The sequence below is a fragment of the Plectropomus leopardus genome, chromosome 5, assembly GCF_008729295.1.
Source record: "Plectropomus leopardus isolate mb chromosome 5, YSFRI_Pleo_2.0, whole genome shotgun sequence".
Lineage (NCBI taxonomy): Eukaryota > Metazoa > Chordata > Actinopteri > Perciformes > Serranidae > Plectropomus > Plectropomus leopardus.
Window position 1 is genome coordinate 33058846 of NC_056467.1, and position 26229 is coordinate 33085074.

The 26229-nt window shown below is 41.6% G+C and overlaps 2 protein-coding genes across 2 annotated transcripts; both read right to left on the reverse strand.

The window, feature by feature from the left end:
• Nucleotides 1–7087: 7087 nt before the first annotated feature.
• On the reverse strand, nucleotides 7088–8425 carry LOC121942854. The gene has a single exon (XM_042486143.1). It carries the CDS (start codon nucleotides 8423–8425, stop codon nucleotides 7088–7090), a length of 1338 nt encoding a protein of 445 aa, XP_042342077.1.
• A 4724-nt stretch (nucleotides 8426–13149) lies between these two features.
• LOC121942855 (scavenger receptor cysteine-rich type 1 protein M130-like) lies at nucleotides 13150–24240 on the reverse strand. The gene is made up of 13 exons (XM_042486144.1): nucleotides 23713–24240; nucleotides 23186–23429; nucleotides 22172–22498; nucleotides 21776–22078; nucleotides 20681–20805; nucleotides 20506–20572; nucleotides 19102–19407; nucleotides 18692–18994; nucleotides 17009–17308; nucleotides 16627–16926; nucleotides 16119–16445; nucleotides 14063–14148; nucleotides 13150–13467 (listed from the first exon to the last, which is right to left on the reverse strand). Exons 1-13 carry the CDS (start codon nucleotides 24238–24240, stop codon nucleotides 13357–13359), a joined length of 3327 nt encoding a protein of 1108 aa, XP_042342078.1. The 3' UTR covers nucleotides 13150–13356.
• Between the last annotated feature and the right edge of the window lie 1989 nt (nucleotides 24241–26229).

Genomic DNA, 26229 nt, shown 5'->3' on the forward strand with positions numbered 1-26229 from the left:
CTGCTTTTTTCCCTCAGCGGGCAAGTTTCGCCAGATAAAATTTCATGTGACTGCAGCTCCAATCAGCACAACTGTGGTGGCTCTTTGTTGCACCTCAGCAGGTGTAAAAATCTACCAGATGGGTTTTCAGTCAAAGTGGGTCAGTCCGGGCAGGGTGGAGACGCACCACCTGCTGCCTCTAGGGCGCTAACAGAAAAGCAGGAGCAGCATCCATATATCAAAAAGCTCTTAAGTCCCTGTTACACTGACTCCCCCACATCCACTTATTTACACATTTTTGCCACCTTAACAAGCTGTGGATATACTGAAAAAAACAATGTCAAATTCAATAAAACGTTTGGTCCCAGGACCACTATAGCGCCACTCACGTGCACTCCATTACATAATTTTCAATAAACCTAACAGATTGAGGTGTAAACATTAAAGAAATATAAAAATATCTTCGCTCTTTCTCAGCCTCGGCTCACAGTGCTCGGCTCTCCACAGTTCCCCCGGCACAGACATTGGTCCCACGATGAAGGATAAGCTGACCCTTCACCACAAGCATCAATCAGCCTCGTTATCTCGACCGCCGGGTGCCTCCTGGAGGAAAGGTAATATCTAACCTCTGGTATTGAAAGATCTGCTCCTAGAGCACTTTTCTGCTCATCTCAAACACTAACAGTAATACTCCTAGTACTCACCTCTGGACCCAGAGATATTTTCAGTATCACCAAAAAACATGCAGGGAACTCATTTTAACATAAAGCAGATAAAAAAGGAAATGAAGAAGTCAGTGATGACAACACAGTGCTAAATCTGCTCTGTACTCTTTACTTTTGTTGTTAAATAGAACACAGTGGAGGTAATGAGTTAATGTCACTTCAGGTGCAACTTATTCGTTATCACCATTTTCTGATCTCTTGAATAAGAAGCAAAGGATGTGTTTCATGTGATTTACTTACTTACTTTAAAATTTTACGATTTCACACAAACCGGCTGTCACTTTTATAGATCTAATTGTCACACTGATAATGTTTCTTGCTCCATCTGACTTCATTGTAGAAATTAGTTGATTAGTATGAGTACAGTGTTATCATAACTGTTGGAACTGATGGACTGAACTGCAGTTACCAAGTTGTAGAAATGCAATTTTTCTGAAGGTGTTGCATTTCTGGACAACAGTGTATCGCCTAAAATCCTAGAAACGTCCTTAAATCGTGAAGTGTCCTGAAATCTAAGAAATGTCCTGAAATCTTAGAAACGTCCTGAAAGACGAGAAACAGCCTTAAATCCAAAATGTTCTAAAATCCTAGAAATAAATGCTGCTGCTGATCCCTGCCCTGCTGTCATTTTGCAAAAGTGGCCCTCATGTAAAGAAGGTGGGTCAGTTCTCCCTGATTTATGTCATTTATTCCAGCTCTCTTAAATTTGAGGATCTGCTTCTTTTCCTGTGTTACATCACTGTAAACTGAAGATGTTTGAGTTTTGAATTATTTTTCTTTGTGATAAAATGAGTGTGATTTCTTTTTCTCAGTATTTTCTGAGCTCAGTGTTTCCGCCCCTCCCTGTGTCCTGCTCCTCCACCTGTGTGCATACCTGCCCTTCATTAACCCTCTCAGTATAAACTCTCTGCCTGCCCAGAAACTCTCCTTTGCAACTTTGCTGCTCCTGATGTTGTTTCTCGCTTGTTTTTGCTCCACTTGTGTGATTGCTTTTGGTTTTGTTTGTCTTTACTAACAGTGAACCTGCTGCAAACCCTTACCCTGCCGTTAGAATAGCACTGATCCAACAATTTGTCTCTCAGTACCAATTCCAACACTTCAGCTCACAGTTTCTGTTGATGCCAAGTTCATATCTGGATCCAGGGCTCTTTTTTCCTTAAATTTGACTGCATTTACAAGCGATTGCTGCAATAGTAGAGCTTGAAAGAGTAGCCTGAATGTAAGTGCTAGATGGAAAGTAAAAAATTGTGATTAACGTGGTCACATCATGACTAAAACCTGATTTATGTATTAAGGTCCATACCAGTGCCAGTAGTGGTTCAGCATGTCAGATTGGTGCATACTGACAAATTAACCCCTTTAAACCTGAGCAAATTGATTAGATTTTTTCGAAAATCATGGCTCGAAAGTGTATGAGCAACTTAAAAAGACATGGCACAAAGTTAGCAAGAACTCAGTAAAACGTTAAAAGAAAATTACTTGAAAATAAGCACACAAAAAAGAGAAGAGAGGGGTTAAAAAAAGAGAGCAAGAGAGAGAGAGAAAGAAAGAGAGAGACAGCGCAAGAAAATTAACCCAAAATATTGCTGGAAATTGAAAAAAAAATCACTTTTTTCTTTATTTAAATTTTTAATTATAAGTTTAATAAAATAATTTTCAGGGTTTAAAAAAAAATCTATTTTTTTCTTTAGGATAACTTACATTTTTATTTATAATAATTCTGAATATAGGTCTTTGGCCAATTTTGGCCAATTTTCCTTTTTTTCGTTTTTTAAATTTCCCCCTAAATAAAATCATTTTCAGGGTTTTCTTCTCACCCTTTGTCACCCTCCTTTACTAATTTCTTTCAGTGTGCAGGGCATGTCTCGCTAAGTTGCTCATTACTTTTTCACCCGTGTTTTTGAATGAAATCAAACCCATTTAATCAGGTTTCAAGGGGTTAAACAGCTTTTAAAAGGCATCCAAATGTCGTACAAGAAAACTGTTTTCCTTTTTAATGTTGTCACATTAAGGCTAAAACCTCAGTGCCAGTAGAGGTTTGGCATACTGGCTTAGTGCATACTTACAAATAAAAGCCCTTTATCCGACTTCTACTGCTGAGTCTGCCTGTCTCAGATTTGAATGGTAACACTGACAGCATCCACTAGATGTCAGTACTGTGTTTGTGTTAGCAGTGTTGAAGGATACAGGAAGGAAGTGGATGTGTTTTTGGTTAGACAAAGAGATAATCCATGAAATGCTGTGTATTTTTGAGTCATGGGGGTAATAAGTATTTATCTATCAGTAAGTTTTCTGTCTTGTTGCCTTCCGATTTGCCACTTCCGTGTGTACATCAACACACTGTAATCACTGGGTCAGAAATGACTTATTCTGGTTCACTAAAGTGCTAATGAAACACAGTTAACTTAGGCCTGCACTCATGGATTTTTTTAAAAAATAATAATAATGTTTTTCCTTTTTACAATTATTATTATTATTAGTAGTAGTAGTAGTAGTATTGTTGTTGTTGTTGTTGTTGTTGTTGTTGTTGTTGTTGTTGTTGTTGTTGTTGTTGTTGTTGTAGTTGTTATGTTATTTACCCAAACAAATATGTTATTTTAAATCAGTTATTCTGACCAGCTGTCTAACATCTTAAAAACTCTTACATATGTATTAATAGTTGAACAAAACAATGTGTAGTAGATGTCCAAAACAGCAAAGGATATATATTATATGAACTAACAGTCACTTACATTTTTTTAAAAAAGAGTTGACTGTGACAATATATTTCACACATTTTTCATTGGTGCTGTATTTATTATCTTTTAAATGAGTTGCCAACTGATCTGACACTAATAAATCATTTTAAGTTGTTTTTTTTAAGAAAAGTTTAAATAAATGTCCAATTACATTTTCTCAACTACGATATTATTCTATTTTTCTCCTTTGCGACAGTAAGTTGAATTTTTCTGGATTACGGACAAAACAAGACATTTGGAAAAACAAATTTTTGGAAAACACATTTTTCATCACATTTAATATACCAAACAACTAGTCAATTAACCAAGAAAATAACCAGCAGATTATTGACAATAAATAAATGGTTAATTGCAGCCCTTCTGGCCACATTTAAGTTTTGGGCAAATGACAGTATTATAAATAATAACAGTAACACTACATTAAAACAACCTCTTGTCTTGGATAGCTTTCTAATAATGAGTACCAAGTAAAATAAACACATTGACCCAATTGGTTCAGTTTTGTGATTTTTTTTGTGTGTGTGTGTGTGTGTGTGTGTGTGTGTGTGTGTGTATGTGTGTGTGTGTGCGTGTGTGTGTGTGTGTGTGTTTCTATGTCAGGAAGCTTGTCTTGTCATATTACTGCCTCATATTCTAGATAGTAGTAGTTTTGAATCTATTAGTCTTTGTTTTTATTTCCATTTACATCTATTGTATCCACCTGATGGATATGACTTTGGCCCCTGAAATTTCCATATAAATATGCAATTTAGTCTGAAACCCGAGGGGCAGTAATGTGCCAGAGAAGTGTCAAGCCGGACTAATTTTACATACATATAAACTGATACAACTGTTAAGGAGTTTGTTTGCACAGGTTTTATTTTAATTTTTGGCACTTCATATCGCTATTTACTTTTGGAGAAACAACTTCTTTCATAAAGTATGGAATCTTTATCTTATATTTGCGTGGTGTCACTCTGTTGTGTTGTGATTGATAGGTCTAATTATCTTTGAAACTAAATTTTAAACAGGAATGTAAGACACTGCAGTTGTTAGTAATTAAAGCAAATTTGGGTAGTGGAGACAAAAATGGTAAAGCTGCTACAACCCATGTGCCTGCAGCAGCACTCGTGCTTCATACCAAACCTGCATAAGTCAGTGCCCCACTTGGGCCACCGCAGTAAAAAAAAAAAAAAAAAAAAAAAAGTCTTGACATGCCACTGGTTGAGGCAGATGTTATAACATGACTATACATTAACATGCTCTACATCAGCCTCAATATTGTCCCAGGATCAAAGCAACAGCAAAATGAACAAAGTAGCTACAGTCAGACTAAAGACAGCGAGAGAGAAATGAAGAGAGATTTTAAGGAAATGCAAAGTAGATAGGATGACTGAGAAGAATAATAAGAGATAAGACAGAGAAAAGGGACCAGATGGATGGAAAAGTGGGAAGTGATAGAGCTGGAAAAGGATGTTAGAGAAGGAGAACTTAAATCTAAAGTAAAAAGGAAAAGAGGAAAGACATACAGGGGTAAGGATAAGTGTGTGTGTTTGGGGGGGGGTGCAAGCAAAGGAGAGATCCAGATGTGACTGAGGCCCACAATGGCCTGTCAATGGTGGTCAGGTGGATTGTCAGTGCGTCGCTGTAGCAGCAGAAAAAAAGCTGAAAAGCACTGCAGCACTGACATCTAGTGGACAGAAAACCAACAGCAACTTAGTATCAGAGGATACTTGGACTAACATACTGAAACTACACTGCTTAACTCAGTTCAAAGTGGAACACAAAGCTCATAATTCAAAAGCAAAATTATCCAAAATCTCCATGTACTCTGAGGTTAGCCCATACTGACACACTGGAGGGATATCTTTTACACTCTCTCTCAGATGTTTAACACCAGATCAGAACCAGACCCCCTGGTGGATCTGTTTGGGGTCATGGAGAGGGAGACGCAACTCACTACAGAAAAAACGGCGCACTTTAGCCTTTGACTCACTTCTGGTTGGGTTAGCAATGCTGCTCAGGTGGAGGAATACTTCCCCACCCACTCATGCACAATGGTGGTTACTTTCATTGTCATGTCCTGCTTAAAACTTTAGAAAATCACCCACTTTAGCAGTGAATTTATTCTAAAAGCATTCCAGACAATGTAAAGGCCCGACGTTTAGGCCTAGTCCACACGTACACGTGTATTTAAAAAAAAAAAAACATATTTTCTTACCCCAGATTTTTTAAATCCTGTAATTTTTTTCTTTTTTAAAAACACTGTCCATGTCAAAAGGTAGGCTGTTAAGCAATGTCAAGCACATGCCAAAGCAACAGGTGGTGATGTAACCTCTAAGGCGATGGCCAATCAGGAGCATGAAATCATTACCACTGCGCATCACAGGGGAGACTGAAGTGAAGTTACACCCACTCTGTCCTTGTGAGCAGCGCTAATCAGGCATGTCCCAGCTGCTTGTCAGCCGCGGCACAACAAGAGAAACGGTGGCTCGCCTTTGTTTTTTTCCACGTGCTGTGTGGGATTTTCAGAAGAAATAGACAGTGAAAATGCTGTTTTGATAATTATAATGACTCTATACCACCTTTTATCACAGTTTCAGTGTCTTTATCTGTCACAGAGATGAGAAAATACAAATAGAGTGGTGAAGAGATGAAGTGTTTTTGTAGGCCAACCAGGAAGATAGCATCACACTGGTTTCCCTTGCAAAAAACCTTATGGGCTTTTTGAATGGGATTTTTGGTTATCGCCAAAAATATGCTCTGTGATGAAAACGAGTTTATGATATGTTTTGAGGCGTACATGTAATCAGAAGCAAAAAGCAATTGTTAGGCTAAACACGACTACATTGTGGTCGCACAACTTAAACGTCACAACTACAAACACTGTAAAAACTTGTTGAAATACGATCGAAAAATATTATAAACAGATAAATCTTCAAGTTCCAGTGCGACTCTGTAAAGCTGTAAAGCCGGGCAAGTGGGATCTTTAGCCTGTGTTAACCACAGACCTTATTTAAGGCATTTTACCGCAGAGGGAACCAAAAGTGCAAAAGGGCTACCGGACTTCCACATTTTGGGACTCATTACTTTCTGCTTCTGTTTCAAAGAAGAAAATTTTGGGGCTTCAGAGGCAAGCAGAGGATCATACTGGGATGTGCTTTGGTACGTCGGTGTTGTTTGAGAAAAAGGAAAGGTCTGAAAGGCAGGCATGCCAACGTGGATCTTAGCAAAGGGTCGCAGCAGTTAATTCTGAGAACTGAGAAAACTGTAGAAGGCGAGAATGAAGATGGCTTCTAGAGTTTGGGTTACGTAAGGAATGCAGGAATGAAGCAAGGACTTTGGGCTGGCTCTTGGCGTGTGAGGCTTCTGAGCAGTGAGGGGATCTGGGGGTGACCATGAGCTGGGCCGGGACAGCTGGTTTGGAGCTTGGAGGTAAACGAAATGCCGCTGACGTAGACTTTGATGGTCTGGGTTTTGATTCTCATGGCAGAATGGGCCTGGGTGATAAAACAGGTTATGGTATTGAAATCAAGCAATGGAAAAGTTATATTATGCCTGTTGTGAAAGTGGTGGAAACAATTCCAAGCAGACCAATATGATGAGAGGGTTGCAGGGGTGTTCTGGAGTTCTGGGATTCCATGATCAGGGGCATAAGAGCCAGATTTAAATGTTGAAAGTCAAGGCCGAATATGGAGGAACCGGAATTTGGTGTTTGTCTGCATAAGGGGCCAAGCTTCTGAACTTCTGAAAAGAGAAACGAGAGAGTGAGTCAGCGATAGCATTGAAGTGGCCTGGAGCGTGAGCTGTGCAGAGAATGTACTGGTGTGTGAAGGAGTGCCAGGTTAGCTGACACAAGAACGGCATGATAGATGGGGAGTTGGAGCAACCTTTGTTTATGATATCAACGACTGCGAGATTGTCTGAGTAGATGAGGACAGATTTGCGGCACCACTCGTAGCCCCAAAAGGTGGCAATGATTATAATGGGGTAGATCTTGTAGAGAGAAGATAAAGTGACCTGGTATTTTCTTTCCAGCTCTGTGGGCAATTCGTCTACAAACCATTTTCTTTTGTAAAAGCCCCCAAAACCAGCAGATGGAGCTGTGTCATTGAACAGGTTGATGTCATGAGGGTGAGTCAGGTGGTCGTCATAGAAGGAGATCCTATTCCAGTTGCCAAGGAGATATAGCCAGAAGTGGAGCCCGGCACGGCTTGATGTGTCAAGAGAGTTGGAGGTCAAGAGCCATGTGACAGAAGAAGTGATAGATAACAGGTGAGTTATGAAGGCCCACCCCTGGGGAATGATGCAGAGTGCAAAATTGAGGTGGCCCAGGAGGGAAAGGAGCTGATGTTTGGTGCAGCTCGAGGCAAGGAGAAAATTCAAGATCAAAAGGCTGATGTGACTGAGCTTTTCAGTTGGAAGTGAGGCCTGAAACAGTTCTGTATTGAGATTGACACCGAGGAACTCAAGGGATGTGGTTTTCTCCGCGGACAAAGGGATGCCTAGGTTGGAGAAAACTGATGTGAGTGCAGTGAGACCAGAAGCCACCAGCAAAGAGGGAGGGGTGACATCAAGGAACAGAAGGTTGTGGGTGTTCGACAGGATCCAGCAAAGGGCTTCCGACAAGATGTTGAAGAGTTTTACAGCCAAAGGGAGAATGGGGAGAACCTTGGAAGTACTGGTGATGTCCACTTTAGAGAGCCAGGACCCTTTCTTGGCACAGTTGATGAGGGCTATGGGATGGTTGACAATAGCGTAGTGGAGGGAAAAGTCTTTGCTTGGGATCAGGCTGTTAATGCTAGGGATGGTGCAACCATGGGAAGCTGAGAGATCCATTCTAATGCATTTCTTTCTAGTTGCGATGCCGAGGGGTCTGATGTGGAAAGTCAGGCGTGCATGGCCTCCTCCCCAGAAGGAGCAGAAATGGAGAAAGCGGCACTGTGACATGTTGCAACCAGCATCACTGAAGTTGTTGCAGATAGCTCGACCCCCGTGGTACATAATGGGCCTGCCTTTTTTGTCTATGCCACCGGTTGCAGGAAAGATGGCGGGAGAGGGAGATACTGGCTTTGGAGGGCTGGGTGCCAGAGGGGCTGCCGCTGACAAATGGGAGAAGGATGTGAGTCGTGCTGAGGGTGGGCGAGGCTTGGCGTGGGTGGGAATTGAGCAAGACGAGGCTGGGTGAGAGGTAACAGCACATGGGGAGCATTGCAGGGCAGCACAAATAGCAAAGATGCGGCAGTAAATTTCATTGTCCAGACTGCCCCAGTAAATGTCTTCATTAAACTGTTGAAGACAGGCTGCAGCTTCTGTATAAAGTGGACATTATTGTTGGTAAAATGGTCAAATGGTTGGTAAAAACCATTGCCACCAAAGCGGAGGGCCAGATTGAGAGTGATTGCCAAGTAGTCGTCCATTTCCTGTTTACAGGCAGGGTAACAGGAACACAGAACATCCCTAAAGAGGGAGAAAGTATATACAAATTCTGTGGGTGTTCTTCAAGAAATCTGCCCCCAGGAGGCTGGTGTAGACAATCTGATTACAGAGACTGGAGGGAACAGGAGAGGGACGGGAGATGAAAGTGTTGGGATGGCAGATGAGAAGATTAGCTGTGGCCAGGGAGAAGGCAGGTGATGCCCGCAGCAACAGAAAATGATAAGAACAGAGACCAGAAGGACCTACATCATGCACAGGATGAGAGGGAAAAGTCATGGCATCCCGGTGCCAATGGCCCCGGACGATACAGGTTGGGACGCCAAGGCAAGAGCCTCTGTCAAGGCTGGCTGCCGCGGGTGTTGTAGGTGAATGGTAGGGGGCACTGACATCCCAGTGCCAGATGCCCCAGTGAAGGTTAGGAGGGTATTTAAGCCAAAAGAGGCACAGTTGAGGTGTGGTCCCGCTCCTGAAACTCTGCTGGACAGCTTCACGAAAAAGCAATGTTTCTGAAAATATCCGTGTACATGTGGACAAGGCCTTAGATGCAGTTTAACTACACTAAACACTATTCACTCACTTATTTTACAAATTTCTATATGTGTGTTTTTTTAACATTTCTTTTTTGTCACCCTTATTTATGTTATTATGTTTCATTTTTGTTTGGATACATTGAAGCCAGCTGCTGTTGATATATACCTATGCTTATCTCATATCCCTGCAATAAACATTCAGCACTGCACTTTGATATATACTGACAAATTTCCATAAAAATGATTTTGACACAAGTAAAAAGAAAAGGTACACTGAAATGATACTTATGAAACACCCATAATATATCCATGGTTTTCAGAAGCACACAGCTCCATAGTTTTCTTCTGTCGCCCAATCACCTCCAACTTCCAGGCGAGTAAGGATCATTTCTGTGGTGTTTGTGATCATTGTGACTGTTTGTGAGTGTTTGGGACTGTCTGTATGTACTGTACTGTGTGTATGCTTGGGTTGTCTGTTCTGTCTGTCTGTGTTGCAGGGGCTGGGCGTGGCTTCCGGGTGCTGGAGCTCTGGGCACACTCTCTCACCTGCGCCTCATCTGCAGTCATCCTCAGTTTGAGATTCACTTTGTGCCTTTTTTTGATTTGCTCTTGTGCTTCTTGGATTTTTGCTCATTGCGCCTTTTGTGTTTTCTCCAGTGCCTCTTGTCTCCATGCTCCAGCGCCTCACCACCCAGCCCCTCACCTTTGTGTTCAGCCACCACCTCGGGATCTTCACCACCCTCCAGCTCACCAACCTCACCTGCCAACGCTGCCTGCACCATCGTCAACCTCACCTGCCATCCATGCCCACATGGTCCCCGGCTCCCTTCCCCCACTACCATTCCCTTCCATTACAATATTCTAATTAAATACATTATCTGTTACTTCTCAATCCTGTCTGAGTGTTTGCTTGTGGGTCCTTCCCCATCCACAGTTCCCAGCCACCACATTTTTCATTTCCCTCTTGGATAGAAAACAAATAAATGTATTTCCCAAAATATTCTATTGCTTTAAAGAGGCATTCTGTCCTTACAAAAGTCAATAAAAACCAGATAGGTTTGACATAGTTTTGGGACTCTGGTACAAAAGGACCATGTCCAGATGTGCACAGTCACATCTTAAAACAGATTTATTTTTTATTATGTTTAGATAGAAAACCTGATTGGTATTGTGATATCTTGTTGGCTTATTTGCGTGGCCATGTTATATCATACTGACAGCAGTTTCTGTGTCATGCTTGAAACAAACAGCTCATTGTGACTGCCACTGTTAAATAAACAGAACTGTATTGTCATGGTTAGTCTGTGATAAATGAATTCAGAGTGCCTGAAATGCTGCTTCCATTTCCCAACAGACAACTTTTAATGATGACAGGCAGCACTGCATATCATCATCAGCTGTCAGAAAAATCTCACCAACATCTGCCTGTCAAAAATAAGAAAAGCTTGTCTTCCATTTTTAAACATGCATTTTTTTATGTTTTGCAAAGAGTTTTCATTGTTTGGCTTGCTCCCTGGGTAATTTGGGGGCTTTTTATGCCACAGAAACAATACGGGCCTTCAAGAACACCATCAGCTGTTGCAGAAGAAACCCTGACAACACCTCCATCAGGAGCCTGATTTAACAAACAGTGAAGCAACAAAAAGGCTTTTAATCACACAAAAAGATGTTACAAGGATTTGTAAGTATATGGGTTGCTTACTGAGCTATGTCATGGAGTTCCTTTTAAACATGAGCAAATTGGCTTGATGTCTTTAAAAAAAAGGCAATGAGCAACCAAAAGAAATTACCCCAAATTTAGCAAGAAAATGACACAAAAATTGGTTAAAAAACAAATCTTGCAAAAGAAATATTTTATTTTAGTCAATATGTAGCCATTGTCACTATAATTATAGTTTTCCCTACCTTTTGTCTTTTAATTTTCTTTTTAAGACACGAGAACAAGGCAATGAGCAAAGAAAGAAGAAATTAGAAATAATTAATTACATGAAAGTTTGCATGTAAAAATAAAAAATAAATAAAAAGTTGAAAATACAAACTCATTTTAAATACAGTTTTTTTCACCTAACTTTTTTTCTTTCTTTTCCTAGACATTTTTATTTTTCTGAGCTATTCCCTTGCTTTTTAGAAAAATATTTTTCTCTGAATCTACTAACTTTGCAATTTATGGAACATTTCCTACCAAATTGCTCATTGTATTTTCCCAGTGTTTCTGAAAGAAATCATGCCAATTTGCTCAAGGTTCAAAGATTTAAATACTTGTAAAAGGCATCTGAAAGCAGCAAAAAAAACGTGATGTCACTCTAAGTTTCAAAGGGTTAAAGCTTCGCTAATGCTTTTTTTGTTGTTGTTTTTTTGTTGACATAGACTCAATCTAATGTAGAGGAAATCATTTTTATTTATTGTGTTACATTTTTAAAAAGCTAATTTAAAAGCAAAAACACTGGCCTAATAACAAATTATATTTGTACTTACATCCAAATAATATCAGTTAGTGGTACAAACATTTCTGTGCTTCCTTCACAACAATTAACTTTCCATTAGCTCTCTCAGTTGATAGAACTGCACCACCATTACTCATAGCTTGTTTTCATCATGCAAAAAATATAATAAGTGACTACAACCGTATTAGCATATTTAGCCCCAAAAAATCTGTTTTGTTTACCATGATGGTGCTTGTTTACAATGAATAAGAAATGCTAACGCTTAATAACATATGGAAGCCCTCAGGGGCGAGTGAGAAAAACTTTTTTTCTTTTTCATGTGTAAAATAGAGTGGGGGAAAAAATTGCACTTTTTATTTTTCTCCATGTGTGGAACCTGGCAATTTTTTTTTTTCGGGAAGAAAAGAAGGCTCATTTTCTTAAGTGTTTCTTTTTGTAATACTTATTTTAAACATTACAGGCTGGAGCACACCACTACCCATGTCCCAAATTGGACCAATAGCATCCATGTTCTTCCATGCATCTCTTATGTGTTAGCAGGTTATGTAACATGACTGTAATGTCTTTCTTTTGGCCATGAATGTGTCATACTTGGTACTAATCTGCTGTGAGTGTCACGGGTGGAATATCATGTACTGTCAGCAAGTCAGATTGAGGATCAACTTTTTGTGGCCTCATACGTAGAATTATTCAAATTCTGATGTATGAGAACTTTCATGTTATATAAAAGGTTATGGTCATAGTGGTCACTGTCACTTTCAGCAGTTACAGTACTCTGCGTTTGTGTTTTCTCATGTTTTATCTTCAAAATGCAAAATGCTAAATCGAACATCAACTGCAGTAGTTACCAACAGCCTCCAGCAGGGGTGCATTCAACTGTTGAGCTGCATTCCTCATAATAAGGGATCATGGTCACCTGTGCTTTAGGTCAATGTGTTCATCTGCTCAGGACACTATTTCTAATATAGTGCGTTCACATATTGTCAGTGGGACATTTGGACACTTGCAGGGAAAATGATTATTTTTCTATATGTACTGATAGCTATAACATACAGGCTTTGTAAGAGTTGTAGGACAAATCATATGCAATACATCCCTCTCCTGTCTCCTCTGGCCCATCCATCAATTATTTTTTAATCACAAAAAAAAATTCAAACAACAGCAATGACTGAGCAAGTCATTGCTGTTTGTTTCAGATTAAACACCTAACTGGAAAGGAAGAAACTGTGACCTCTAAGCTATTAAGGTATAGGAATTCTGGAAAGAAAAGCATAAATGTAGCAATATTCTGGTTAATTTTTTTTCCTGCATTTTTTTTTCTTTTTTACATTTATATTTTACTTCGTTAAGCCCCAATACTGAGTCATCTCTGGAAAAGTCCACTGGATACGTGCACACCTGAAGGACAAGATGAGACAGACAACATGAAGAAAATCAAATACTGACTCCAGAAGAACACTCTGGAACACGCTCTGATGTGGCTGTTGTATGAGAGCTGAGTGGTCCTTGTGGCCGTGCAATCCTACTCTGGCCCCTGGGCTCCTCCTGACCCCTCACCCAGCAAGTCTTGAGCACCACCAACAAAATCCAGCTTGAAGCTGTCCTCTTGTTTTGGCTTCTGCCCACTGGTGTTCTAGACGGACAAGAGAGAATATGTCCTCAAGACATAAAAGTTTTCAACTCAAGCCCCCATATTTTGTAGAGTTCTCTAAGATATTCTCAGAAAATGTTTGGTGCAACCAGTTTGTGTCAGTGCAGCATGACCTATTAACTAAATAATTAGTCTTAAAAGTCTAATGCAATCTATGCCTTGGAACTTGGTGAGCTTAAATTCAAAGTGACTGTTGAGTGTCTCTGCCTAAAATAAAATTCTAAAATAAATGCCAGTAAAAACATTGAGGGAAGCTGTGGTCTCATACTCTCACAGCTTTAATAGCTACTAAGACGTGAGGGATGTTTATGAATCATCTGAATGTGAAGCCAGTAGTTTATATAGTTCATCGCAGCTGGGTGCTTACTGCTGCTTTTTCTACCCAGTAAGTACGTTAGACACTGTGCTGAAATTAGCTGACCAATATGGACAAATATTTACTCATATTACTCATATATTGTTACTGTTTAATTGTGGTATTGGTGGTGGTGGTGGTGGTGGTGGTGTGTGTGTGTGTGTGTGTGTGTGTGTGTGTGTGTGTGTGTGTGTGTGTACTGTACATTAATGTGTACAGTACCTTAAAGTATAAATACAGGACAGCTCCAGACACCAGAGCCAGCCCCAGCAGGACAAAGACTCTGATGATCAGATGTGTTACAGAGGCTGAAACAAATTGACAATAATTGCATTAAGGAACACGAAAGCAGCAAACCTATAACTGAACTTTATATGAACTTTGTACATCTATACATGAAGGCATTGGGCTCTATCTTCTGCTCAGTGCAAGGTGAGGCACAGCACAGCGCAAGTGTCATTGCAACCAACGCAGTTGTCATTTTCAGGCCCAGCACCCATGTCCTTTAAGTGAGAAATATACTTGTGCCCATTTGTGCACCCCTGGACGTGTCAGTCTTAAAGTGAAGTGTGGTCAGGCGCCCTGTAGGTGGATTGCTATTTTGAGGCAACAGAAAGCAAATGCACCATTGACCAAATAAAAACTGGTCTAAAGTCAAAGGTGCAGTTTGTTTCCTGCTATTTAAAGGGCAGATTATTCAGCTAGCAAGATGCACCTGCATGCAGTTCAGGCGTTTGGATCAGTCAGGTGGAACATCACAATAGAGCGGTGTAATGAGTCCTAAAATGCGAAAATCTGTTAGCTTTTTAGCACTTTCGGTTCTGTCATCTTAAGATCTATGGATTTTTTTAATGGGTTTTTGGTAAAATAAGGTCTGTGGTTAGCACAGGCTAAACATATGGAGACATTTTTTTTGCAACATAAAATATATCCGCTTAAACCTGATTTTTGATTATAAGGTTTTACTCGTCTTAAAGAAGGCGGCTGCTAATAAGTGGCTAAATGGGACTACAGTGTTTGTCAGGGAGGTTAGATGTTATCACAGCTGCAACAGAAACTCATTAAACCCACCCACCTTTACAGCTTTACAGATTTGCACTCTAAGTTGTAGATTTATCAGTTTAGAATATTTTTCGATCATGTTTTAACGTATTTTTACAGTGTTTGTAGTGGTGACGTTTAATCAAGCGACCGTAATGTAGTTCATGTATAGCCTAACAATAGCTTTTTGCTTCTGGTGTTTTAATTTACGCTTCAAAACGCACAAAAGTGGTGATCATCTGTGAAGATTATTACACTGAATAAATGGTGTAAGTCTCATAAACTTATGTTTGGCACAGAGCTTATTTTTAGCGATAACCGAAAACCCCATTTCAAAATCCCATAAGGTTTTTGACAAGGTAACCAGTGCGATGCCTACTTCCTGGTTGGCCTACAAAAATCATCCCTTCTGCACTCTATACAGCCCTCAAAGTCCCAGCATTCTTTGTGGCATGTTGTGTGATGCTCAACCTGCTGCACACTTTCCTGCCAACCAGGTGGTGGTGCTAGTTGTCCCGCCTTCCTCCTTTCAATGACTCCTTGCTCCAATTGTGTTTTCCTGAAGGCTATTTAAGTCTGCCGTACTTTTGCCAGTGGGTGGCTGTGATTTCAAGTGAGCAGTTTGCCTTGGTGCTGTGCGCATTGTATTGCTATTGTTTGTTGTATTCGTTAACTTAACTGTTGTCCATGCTGCCTGAGAGGAAGCACTCAACTTGTAAAAGGAACTGGGCTGTAGAGTAGGTTTTTGTGTTTGTATATTGTGTTTATGATAACCTACATACTCTGTTGTTGCTCCACCCCTTAGCAAAACTCTGTATAGCTTATGTGTGTTTACTGTGGGCTTGATTGGGTAGTTACAGATTTCTTTTGTTTGTTTTAGTGTTAGGTGTCGCCCTTCGCCCTCTCGTTGTGTTCACGTGTTGCCTGCTACTGCTGTATAGCACAAGCATCTAAACAATAAACGGCGCTCCAGCCTGTTTACCACCACAGCGCTGTTACTTCCCTTTGTCCTTAGACTTAACATCTGCAGTATGTAACACTAGCAAAATGGACTTTGGCACGCCCTTAACACATTTGCGCTATAGATCGTTAAAATGGGGCTTACTGTCTTCTGTCTCATGTGCATGTAATCACTTTTCACCTCATGACTAATATCTCTTGTCTTATTCAGACAATACTTTCAAGCCTTGATGTGTGTCACATTTCCCTGCTTAACTAAGATTCTCTGTGAAGTTACCTCCAACAGTGAGATAAAGCAACTGGCTTTCAGAAGAGAAGTTATGGGAGAAAGCGTAGATGTGATAAACACAGCGGTACTCCCCTCGGTGGGTATGGTCTGCAGCAGAGAACAGGAAATGGGCGGAGTGGTTGACAGCTGTCAGTGTGTAGTTCTTTGGTGTAGCCGAGTTGGTCAAACTAAGCTGGAATGAGCCTCCTTGATATTGTGGCAGGATGAAACAGCTGATGGTGAAGTCAGAGCCCATGAGCACTTGAACTCTCTGCTGCTCAGCCTCATACAGACCGTCAATGTGGGAAGGGAAGATGACTGGCTGATCTGGAAAACCTGGGAACCCAGTAGGGGATAGACAATTGAGGGCAAATATTAAGAACATCAATTTCCTCAATCTTCATCTTAATTTATTAGTTTTGACAAAGTGAGCACTGAGCACAGGAAGATGAATGAATTTGTGCATTGGCAAGAAATGAAAAAAGCAAAAGATGTCACTGTCATTGTTTGGGGTTACCTGAGCAGATCACCTCTAGGTAGAATGCCCAAAAATCCTGTTGGAATACACACTCCCGGAGTATCAAACCTGCCTGAACACATGAATGGCTGATGTGCCATGGACGGAAATTGTCAGGAAGGTGTCGTCCTTTTGTTATAACAGCAGAACCACAGTTCAGCTGTCCACACACTGCAGATGCAAACTTCTGATCCCATTCAGGGACCTGGTTAGCCACTGGTCTCCACTCTCCCTGGTGTTCCATCTCTAGTGTACCATCACAACGACTGGTTCCTCCCGACAATCTGATGATATTAGGCTCTGAGCAAAGACAGGAGCATAATTATTAAAAGACAAAAAAATTAATTTATGAGTAAGATCAAAGCTGCACGTCCTCTTCAACCTGAGCAGGTGAATCCAACAGCTTTGCCAGATGAGCAGGTGTTTCTATCTGAGCTTCTACAGTCCAGGAGAGCAGACTCATGGCCTTCACAGTGGAACTCTTTGGACCACACTGGAGCCTCCACCTCTTCATAGACAGCTCCCTGGAGTACTGAAGGAGCTCCACAGCCAAGTTCCCTGCAGACCACCTCTGCATCCTGCTGGTCAAAGTCATCTTCACACACTGGGGACCACCTCTGGTTGGACTTCACCTCCAGTCTGCCTGAACACAGACTGGCTCCATTAACCAGCCTGACAGATTCTGTAGACATAAATGAGCAAGATTATGAATAAACTCCAATAAACAACTGTTGGTTTGATAAATTACTCTGAACTAGACCTGGGCGAATTAAGGGATTGTTTTTGACAAAAACCAGTTGATTACTGATGGAACAGTATACTATTTAACTAAATGACATGCAGCAGGATGACCAAGATGTTTCTGGTGAGTTATCTAATTTTGGTTGAGTTTGAATAAAATGTGTTTTACATGAGTTAAAAAAGTGATTACTCTTGTCTTGGTTTGGTGAAAGAGAGAAGCATGAATTCAGGAGGTCTACAGCAGTATTTCTCTGTTCAGTAATGAAAATGAGCAAAAGAATGGTACCGTTTTAACATTTTGTACATTTATTTTGTGTATTTATAAAACCAGAAATGCCAATAGAGCTCACACAATGTAGTGAGGTCATGGGTCTGGGCAGTCGCTGCACCCAAATACTATCATTTACCATATACCCTGTTAAAATTAAGTATTAAGTATTCTAAGTATTATTAAGTATTAAGTGGATAATTTGGGATTACTGGATAAGGTTGTGTCAAATAGTAATACTAATGTATAGTCCATGTAATACATACAGTAGCTGGCAGTCAGCGCACTTTAGTTTGTAGAAATAAACAGACAGGCAAACACTCCACAGGAGTTGATATCAAAATGTATTTTAGACACTTTCAAAAAAATCTCTACCTGAAAAGTCAATATCAGTGGACACTATTTATTTTCACAGTTTTACCTCGCTGTCACACAGCTTTTTCCTTTGGTACTACATTTCTCTACCACCGTCAGTTAGCTGTTTGGGTCATAAAGTGCTGTAAGAGGCCATTTTATAATCCAACTGAACAAAATTAGACAGTTAAAGTATTTTTTAAGGTAGGCCATTTTTAAAGTGGCAAGTATATAATACAGCCCCGTTTCAGAAATCCCAAACTATCCCCTTAAGGTATGAAAAACTAAAAAATGCCCAAGTCTGCTCTGAACACTGCTTTGCCACTTCTTAAAGGGTAAAAAGAGAGAACTAACAGTATTGTCTCTGTTTGTATAGCGTGTTTAATGCACTGAAACCAACACCAAACTGTTAGCTGTCAGTGTTCCCTGGGCAATGCAAGAAGAGGAACTGATGTTGACCCCATCCAACCATGCAGCAAGAGAAACAACTGAGTACCTTTTCATTGTCACAACTAAAAAATAAAAAAACAATGCTGGTTAACATTTTCCAGATTTATAGTTTCCTGTAGTACCACCAATGCTGTCACGTGTGCTTGGATTCAAGGATTACCCAATTTTCTCTTTCCTCAAAATGACAGCTACTGTATTTCTTAAAAGTTAAGTCTAATGAACAAACGGGAAAGAGATTGTTCATTGTGTTACCTGAGCAGTTGACCACTAGACTCCTTGTGGAAGGATAAGACCATATTACTGCACATTCCCTGATTGCAGATTCAGAATGACCACAGGAAGATGAGATTTTCCATGCATGTGGTTGGAACATAGAATCTTCTCTCCCTGTTGAAAGAACAGAACCACAGTCCAGCTGTTTGCATACTACAGCTGCAGAAATCAGGTCCCAGTTGTAAGGGTCATCAGTCACTGGTCTCCAGTCTCCCTTATTTCTCATCTCAAGTCTTCCATCACAGTGGCTGGCTCCTTCAACCAACCGGATATCATCAGGCTCTAAACAGATACAAGCGCATAATTATTACATGAAGTAAACAAAGTAAAGTAAACTTGCATTGGATAGATTTAAATCAGCCATATCAAAGGCACAGCTCCTCTTCTACCTGAGCAGGTGAGACCAACAGCTCTGCCAGGTGAGCAGTTCTCTCTAGCAGAGCTGGAGCCTGCACAGTCCAGGAGAGCAGACTCCTGGCCTTCACACTGGAACTCTTTGGACCACACTGGACCCTCCTTGTCTCCGTAGAGTCCCCCTTTGAATGCTAAAGGAGCTCCACAGCCAAGCTCCTTACAAACCACTTCTGCATCCTGCTGGTCAAAGTCATCTTCACACACTAAGGACCACCTCTGGTTAGACTTCACCTCCAGTCTACCTGAGCACAGACTGGTCCCATTAACCAACCTGACCGATTCTGAAAAAATACAACAAAGATCATTTCAAATTGAACTCTGTAGAGAAAGGGAAGGCTCATAAACCTGAATGGCTATCAGCCAGTGAACAACAAGTAAACCCACTGGCTTTGCAAGTAGAGGCCCATCATCAGTCATTTATCATTAGCAGATGAAATTTAGTAAAATTATGTCATCATGAGATAAAGATTTGTGACTGATAAGTGCACACTGACCACACAACTGCAGTGTGTCAGCCCTGTAATTCAAAGATGTTCTTTAAATCTCTCATGTTAAGAAATGAACTCAATGATTCTCAAATTTTTGGCTGCTCACTTTTAATGCCTGTGGTGACATTATGTTTTGGAGTTGTTGTTTATCCGTTCATCCATCTGTCCGTCCCATTTTTTGTGACTACGATATATCAAAAATGCCTTAAAGGATTTTTTCAAATTTTGCACCAATGTCCACTTGGACTTAACAACAAAGTGGTTAGTTTTTTTGTGGTCATAGTTTAAAGGTCAAGGTCACTCTGACATTGTTTGTCTCATATTCTAAACTTGGTATCTCAATAACATCTTGAGGGAATTTCTTCAAATCTGGCACAAACGTTCACTTTGACTAAACAATGAACTGAATAGATTTTGGTCATCAAAGGTCAAGGACATCTAATATTATTAATTAGTTTTGATACTTAACGTAGTGGCAGATACTTTTTTAAAGTTTATTTTAGGGCCTTTTTTACTTTATTATAGTGCAGCCAAAGAGAGAGGAAAGTGGGAGGAGAGTGGAGAATGACATGCAGCAAAGGGCCGCATGTTGGAATTGAAATGCTACAAAGGCCCCAGCCTATGTTGCACACTCTACCAGGTGTTTAAAGCAATTTAAAGACTTTTACTCAGCTAATATTCTAACAAGTACCTTTGATTTCTACCTCTCTAAGTCTGTATGCACCTGCACCAATGTGGTTGAATTTAAAACCAAGCACTTATTCTTGATAACTTCTCCTCGATCTGCAGTTGGTTGGATGGTACCTCGCTTGTATGTTACATTGGACAAGCACATGAAATGTAAATGTAGGTGAAAAGACTGTATTGCACTTATGTGTTGGCCTGTGTTACCTGAGCACTGAATCTTCAGGTTGAAATGGGAAGTGTCAGACTTTATTGAGACACACTCTCTAGCAGACTTGGAATGAAGACAAGTTGATCTAATCAACCATATTAGTCTGTCAGACTGACTTTCCATTCGTTCTGTTGAAACAGCAGAGCCGCAGTTCAGTTGTCTGCACACTACATCTGCTGTCTTGAGATTCCAGGGAGACATTGTGTAATCCACTTTTCTCCACTTTCCCTCTAGTTGCATCTCCAGTTCACCAGCACATAGACTGGATCCTCTAACCAACAGGAAATCACTGGGTTCTGAGTACAAGAGTACAAGAGTAATTGGTCAAATAGATGGAAGTCTTATTTATTAAAATAGAAACTCAAATAAATATTTAGCTAAAATATCTGGGCAATCTGATTAAAGCTTTCTAGGCATCAGCGTTCTGGTTTCTCAGCCGCTGAATGGAATGATGGTGGGTCTGATCTGCAGGTGAGTACCAGTGTTGTGTCGAAGGCTTTTTTCCTGTTAGTCTTTGATGATCAAAATGTAATGCATGCATATGATTAAATGTTCAGGGGCCACAGAAATGTTTATGACGGCCATCATTACCACGTTGGCTACACTTTGAGAAGCAATCCTTTTAGACATAGTGGAGCCTACATTCTTTGCACTATTTTTTGTTTAAACAGAATGAGTTAAACCCTTTTGCTTACTGAATATGTAGCCAAAGAGGTTTACTGTTTACGATTCATTTCTTCATATTGTAGAACTGAGGTTATGCTTCAACCTAGTGGAGATCCTGATACACTACAAAGCGGTCAGACTGACCTATACTGTAACACAACTATATCAGCAGCTATATAAAAACAAAACAACCAAAAAAAATGATTGCGTCCATTGTGATTCAGTCGATGTAGCCAACTGGCTATTGAAAATCATTCTCAGTGCCACAAAATATAAACAGGACATCTTTAACTGCAAAGCAGGAAATCTCAGTCTTAACTTCTTTGACATGTTCTCCCTTGGAGACTGAATAAGAAATCTCACTCAATGTTGCATTTTCATTTCCAGTGAACTTATGCCTTGTTACATGCACCTGTAACTATGGCGCTTATGTCAGCTGGGATGTAAAACTAAGCACTCATTCTTGTTGACTTCTCCTCAATCAACTGTGGTTTGTATTGTCACTCGTTGGTACGTTGCTTTGGACAAAACTATCAATAAATGTCAAAATAAGTGAAAATATTGTTTTTGTGGTTATTGTTATGCATTAGATGGTATTACCTGAGCACTTGATCTCTATGTTGTCAATGGAAGTGGAAGACTTTGTTAATACACACTCTCTAACTGCAGACTTCCATTGAAGACAAGTTGATCTAATCCACGCTATTGATTTATAGTAGGATTTTCTTTTCTTCCCTGTTGAAACAGCAGCGCCGCAGTTCAGTTGTCTGCACACTTCATCTGCTGCCTGTAGATTCCAGGAAGACATTTCTCCATCCACATCCATCCACTCTCCTTGTAGTTTAACCTCCAGTTCACCAGCACACGGACTGGATCCTCCATACAACAGGAAATCATCAGGCTCTGAGCAGAAAAGAGTCATTGGTAAAACATTGATGAAGTCATTTATTTAAACAGAAACTCAATTAAAATCAAAGCTACAGGACCACTTCTAACCTGAACAAGTGAGTCCAACAGCATTGTGAGATGAACAGGTCTTTCTATCTGAGCCTGAGATTCTACAGTCCAAGACAGCAGACTCATGGCCTTCACACTGGAAGTCTTTGGACCACACCGGAGCTTCCTCATCTTCATAGTGCACCCCCTGGAGGACTGCAGCAGGCCCACAGCCAAGTTCCCTGCAGACCACCTCTGCATCCTGCTGGCCAAAGTTATCTTCACACACTGAGGACCATGACTGGATAGATTGGTTAGACTTTACTTCCAGTGTGCCTGAACACAGACTGGTCCCATTAACCAGCCTGACAGATTCTGCAGAAGAAGAAACAGAGGACAAGAGAGAAAGACACAAAAAAAAAACATGCAGAGTTTGCATTTGAAGTATAGTAAATGTCAAAATGTTATTTATAGTGGGACGGATGGTTGAGTGCAGTGTGGGGAAGCTTCGGTGGGGAATCTGCTGTGGCTCCCAGGCACGACAGACCCCCAAAGGTGCACATTATTTGAGAGTGGACAAAGCAGATTTGAGATCTCTTAGGTCTGGACATATGTAAGAGTGATAGGCTTGGGAGGACCATTGGCCCATAAACTGAATCAAGTGTTCTGGGATGCCACTGCGGGAAGCCAAGGTGGCAGCTCAGATTCTGAAGGAGTGTCTGGAGTAGTGTATGGGAGAGATGACAGATTAAGAAAGAACATGACGAAAGTGTTGGTGGAACCAAAAGCTAGTAACCACCTTGCCGGATTCGGAGGCAAAGAAATGATCATCCTGGATGTGCTTTGGGATGTCCGGAAATGTAAGTAGTTGAAGAGAATTAGGAAGGGGTTTAGTACTGATTGAATGTTGAAGTAGAAGACAGGAGTGGGTTGGCCAGATTGGATGGTTTTGGTTCTTAGCTTCTGAACTTCCTTTGTACATGAGGCCCCAGATCAAGTGACTTGGCATTATCTTTCCAGCTCCGGGGGCAATTCGCCTACAAACCAACATCCGTTATAAAAGCCCCCAAAAACCAGCAGATGGAGCCGCATCAGTGAACAAGTTGATGTCATGAGGGTGAGTCAGGTGGTTGTTGCAGAGAACGTCCCAGTAAGTGTCTCCATTGAATTGTTGAAGACGGGTCATGGCTTCCGAAGCAAAGTGGACACGATATTGGTGAAAACCACTGCCACCAAAGCAGGGGGCCAGAGTGAGAATGATGGCCAAGCAGTCATCCATCCAGTCATCCCTGCCAACGAGCAGGGTAATAGAACGTCCCTAAAGAGGGAGGAAGTGCAAGCAAATTCCGTGAGGAGAAGGCAAGAGAAGAAGCAAGAAATCTATGTAATAACCATCAAGAATCCGATAACGAAGATGGGATGGAACTGGAGAGAGACGGGAGATGAAAGCGTTATGATGGTGGATGGGAGGATTAGCCGTGGCCAGGGTGAAGGCAGGTGATGCCCGCCTCAACGTGATCAAAAAAAAGACCAGAACCCTGGAAAGGAAGTAAGCGGTGCACGGGATGAGAGGGAAAAGTTAGTGGTATCCTGGTGCCAACAGCCCTGGCCGAGACGGGTTGGGAGGTGAAGGCAAGAGCCCCAGTCAAGGCTGGCTGCTGCGGGTGTTGTAGATGAACGGTAGGGGGCACTGACATCCCAGTGCCAGATGCCCCAGTGAGAGTGAGCCGTTGTGGTTGCTGAGGTCGAACAGCCGAGGACATCAGCATCCTGGTGCCAGATGTCCCAACGTAAACCAACCGTCGAGGTTGCTGCGGGTGTACAACTGGGGGCAACGGCATCCCTGCGCCAGATGCCCCAGCAAGAATGAAGTGGTGTGGGTGCCAAGCGTGTACAGCTGAGGGCAATGGCATCCCAATGCCAGACGCCCCAGCAAAAGCGAACTGCTGCAGGCATTGAGGTTGAGCAGTAGAGGGCACTGGCAGCTCAGTACCAGATGCCCCAAGGAGAGTGAGCTGCTGTAGATGGCACGGTTGAGCAGGAAGCAGCGCTGGCATTCTGGTGCCAGATGCCTTGGCGAGAGCGAACTGTCGAGGTTGCTGCAGTTGTACAACAGGGAGCAAAGGCATCCCGGCACCAGATGCCACAGCGAGAGTGAAGTGGTGCAAATTGCCGAGAGTGTACAACCGGGGGCATCAGCATCCTACTGCCAGATGCTCCATCAAAATCTAACTGCTGCAGGCAGTGAGGTTGAGCGGTAGAGTGTACCAGCAGCCCAGTGCCAGACGCCCCATTGAGAGCAGCTGTAGATGTCATGGTTGAGCAGTAGGTGGCACCGACTTCCCGGTACTAGATGAGCCAACACGAGCGAGCCGCTCAAATTGAGGTGGGAGGCCAGTCGAGGGCACAGGTGCACATCCCTGCTTTCCTTGCAGCTCGTGCCACTGGTCATGGAGATTGGGTGTGGGCAAACTGGCCCTTCAACTGAGGTGCTGACGTCACGGCGCACAATGGGGGCCACCGTAATGACATCACCTCAGAGAGCACTGATGTTTACTCAGCAGCCACGGCATGCTGACGTCAGAGAGTTGAAAGTTTAGCTTTATTGTCTGTTCTGTGAAATGGGATCCCCCTGTCCCTCAGTGCTTGGGGGTGGGACAGGGTGGCCACTGTCCAGTCATATAGTTTTTGAAGGCAGCCAGCAGTCGGGAGACTTCGCCGGTGGCAAGCCACGGAGATGGTGGAGTGGGGACAACGGCGGGAAGCCTACACACCGAAGTTGCCTGCTCGCCGGGCAGCAGTTGCACGGCAGAGGTCGGCATCTCTCTCTGCATTGAGGCAACGGAGAAGTTTTCAGTGTTGGATCCCGCATACGCCAGTGAAAACATCAAGGGTGGTCATCCTGGCGTTGGCCAAACAGATTGTCATCCGACGGGGACAAGGAGATGGAATCCATACTGCGGAATGGGTGAATAGGTGAATTGCAGTCAACAAGAGAGGGGAGAAGCTCGGTGGCGTGTCGGTACGTGCTCGTGCAGAATACGAGAACGAAAAAGGAGGAGAGGGTGAGGAGGGTATTTAAGCCGGAAGAGGTGTAAGGTGTTAATTTTTCTAATATGATTGGTTGTAAGTGCTTATTTGGTGGTATAAATAGGAAGTTTGATGTCATGTTTGACAGTTGGGTGTGCCAATCGAGTGTTGGCGATCAATGGCGCTGCTGAAATTTGATCTGATGGCAGAAACTCAATACCACAGGATTGCTACAGTGCAGGCTTTGGTTCCAAATGATGTCACTAGCGTTAGATGACGGCAACCATATTTGGTATATTTCAGCATCATTTTGATAAAGACAAGACAATTCCAATTAGGCCTGAGTGGTATGAAATATGAAAATCCTGCATTGTGCAATAACTTATCCAATGAAAAAAAGAAATCAAATATGTTATTTCTTACATGCATAGTTTTACTGGCCAAATTTAGGCATATTTGGTATGACTTTAACACTTAATTGTTTTTTAGCAGCAGCAAAACAACTTCAAGAATATGGTTGAGTTTGCTAATAACACTTTGATTTATTTTTTTAAATATAATTTGTATACTCTGCCTATGCTTCCAGGCCTTGGTGGTGCTTGATGGGTGCTCATTCGGACTGTAGGATTGTAGGATCATAATGCAATGATGATGAAAATACAATTGATCATTCAGCACTACATCAAATGGAGTGCTTGTTGGGATGTTGAGCAGTGTCTGAAATCCCCTTTACACCACACTTTTCCAGTGTTGGTTGGAGTGGGGGTGGGCATTCATTTTGTAGCCTTTCAAAACTGATAATCACACAAGCATGTTTATTTATGCAGCAACTGGCCATATGTGGGTGAGAAATATGACAAGTTTTTTACTTATCTTTATTACATCCTCATACTACTGCTTCTGCTATTTTTTTGAACAAACGAGCAACTAACTAATACACTGAATATCTTTATGAAGAGACTGTCCAAACGTGTAATATACTTGTTCTATGTGGCCACACACTTGAAGGTGAGGTGAAAAGTTGGGTGGGATGTATGAATCTTACCTTCTAAGATCTATTTGGAATTGGATTCATGAAACTAGTGTGT

What these genes read in the sequence shown, in the direction of transcription:
- LOC121942854 (XM_042486143.1), bottom strand. Translation starts at nt 8,425, where the DNA reads ATGTACCACGGGGGTCGAGCTATCTGCAACAACTTCAGTGATGCTGGT.
- LOC121942855 (XM_042486144.1), bottom strand. Translation starts at nt 24,240, where the DNA reads ATGCCTTTGCTCCCTGTTGTACAACTGCAGCAACCTCGACAGTTCGCT. An exon ending in TGTTGGACTCACTTGTTCAG is followed by an intron (nt 22,079 to 22,171) that starts GTTAGAAGTGGT and finishes TTTTCTGCTCAG; the next exon opens with AGCCTGATGATTTCCTGTTG. An exon ending in GCTTTATCTCACTGTTGGAG is followed by an intron (nt 14,149 to 16,118) that starts GTAACTTCACAG and finishes AATTTGTTTCAG; the next exon opens with CCTCTGTAACACATCTGATC.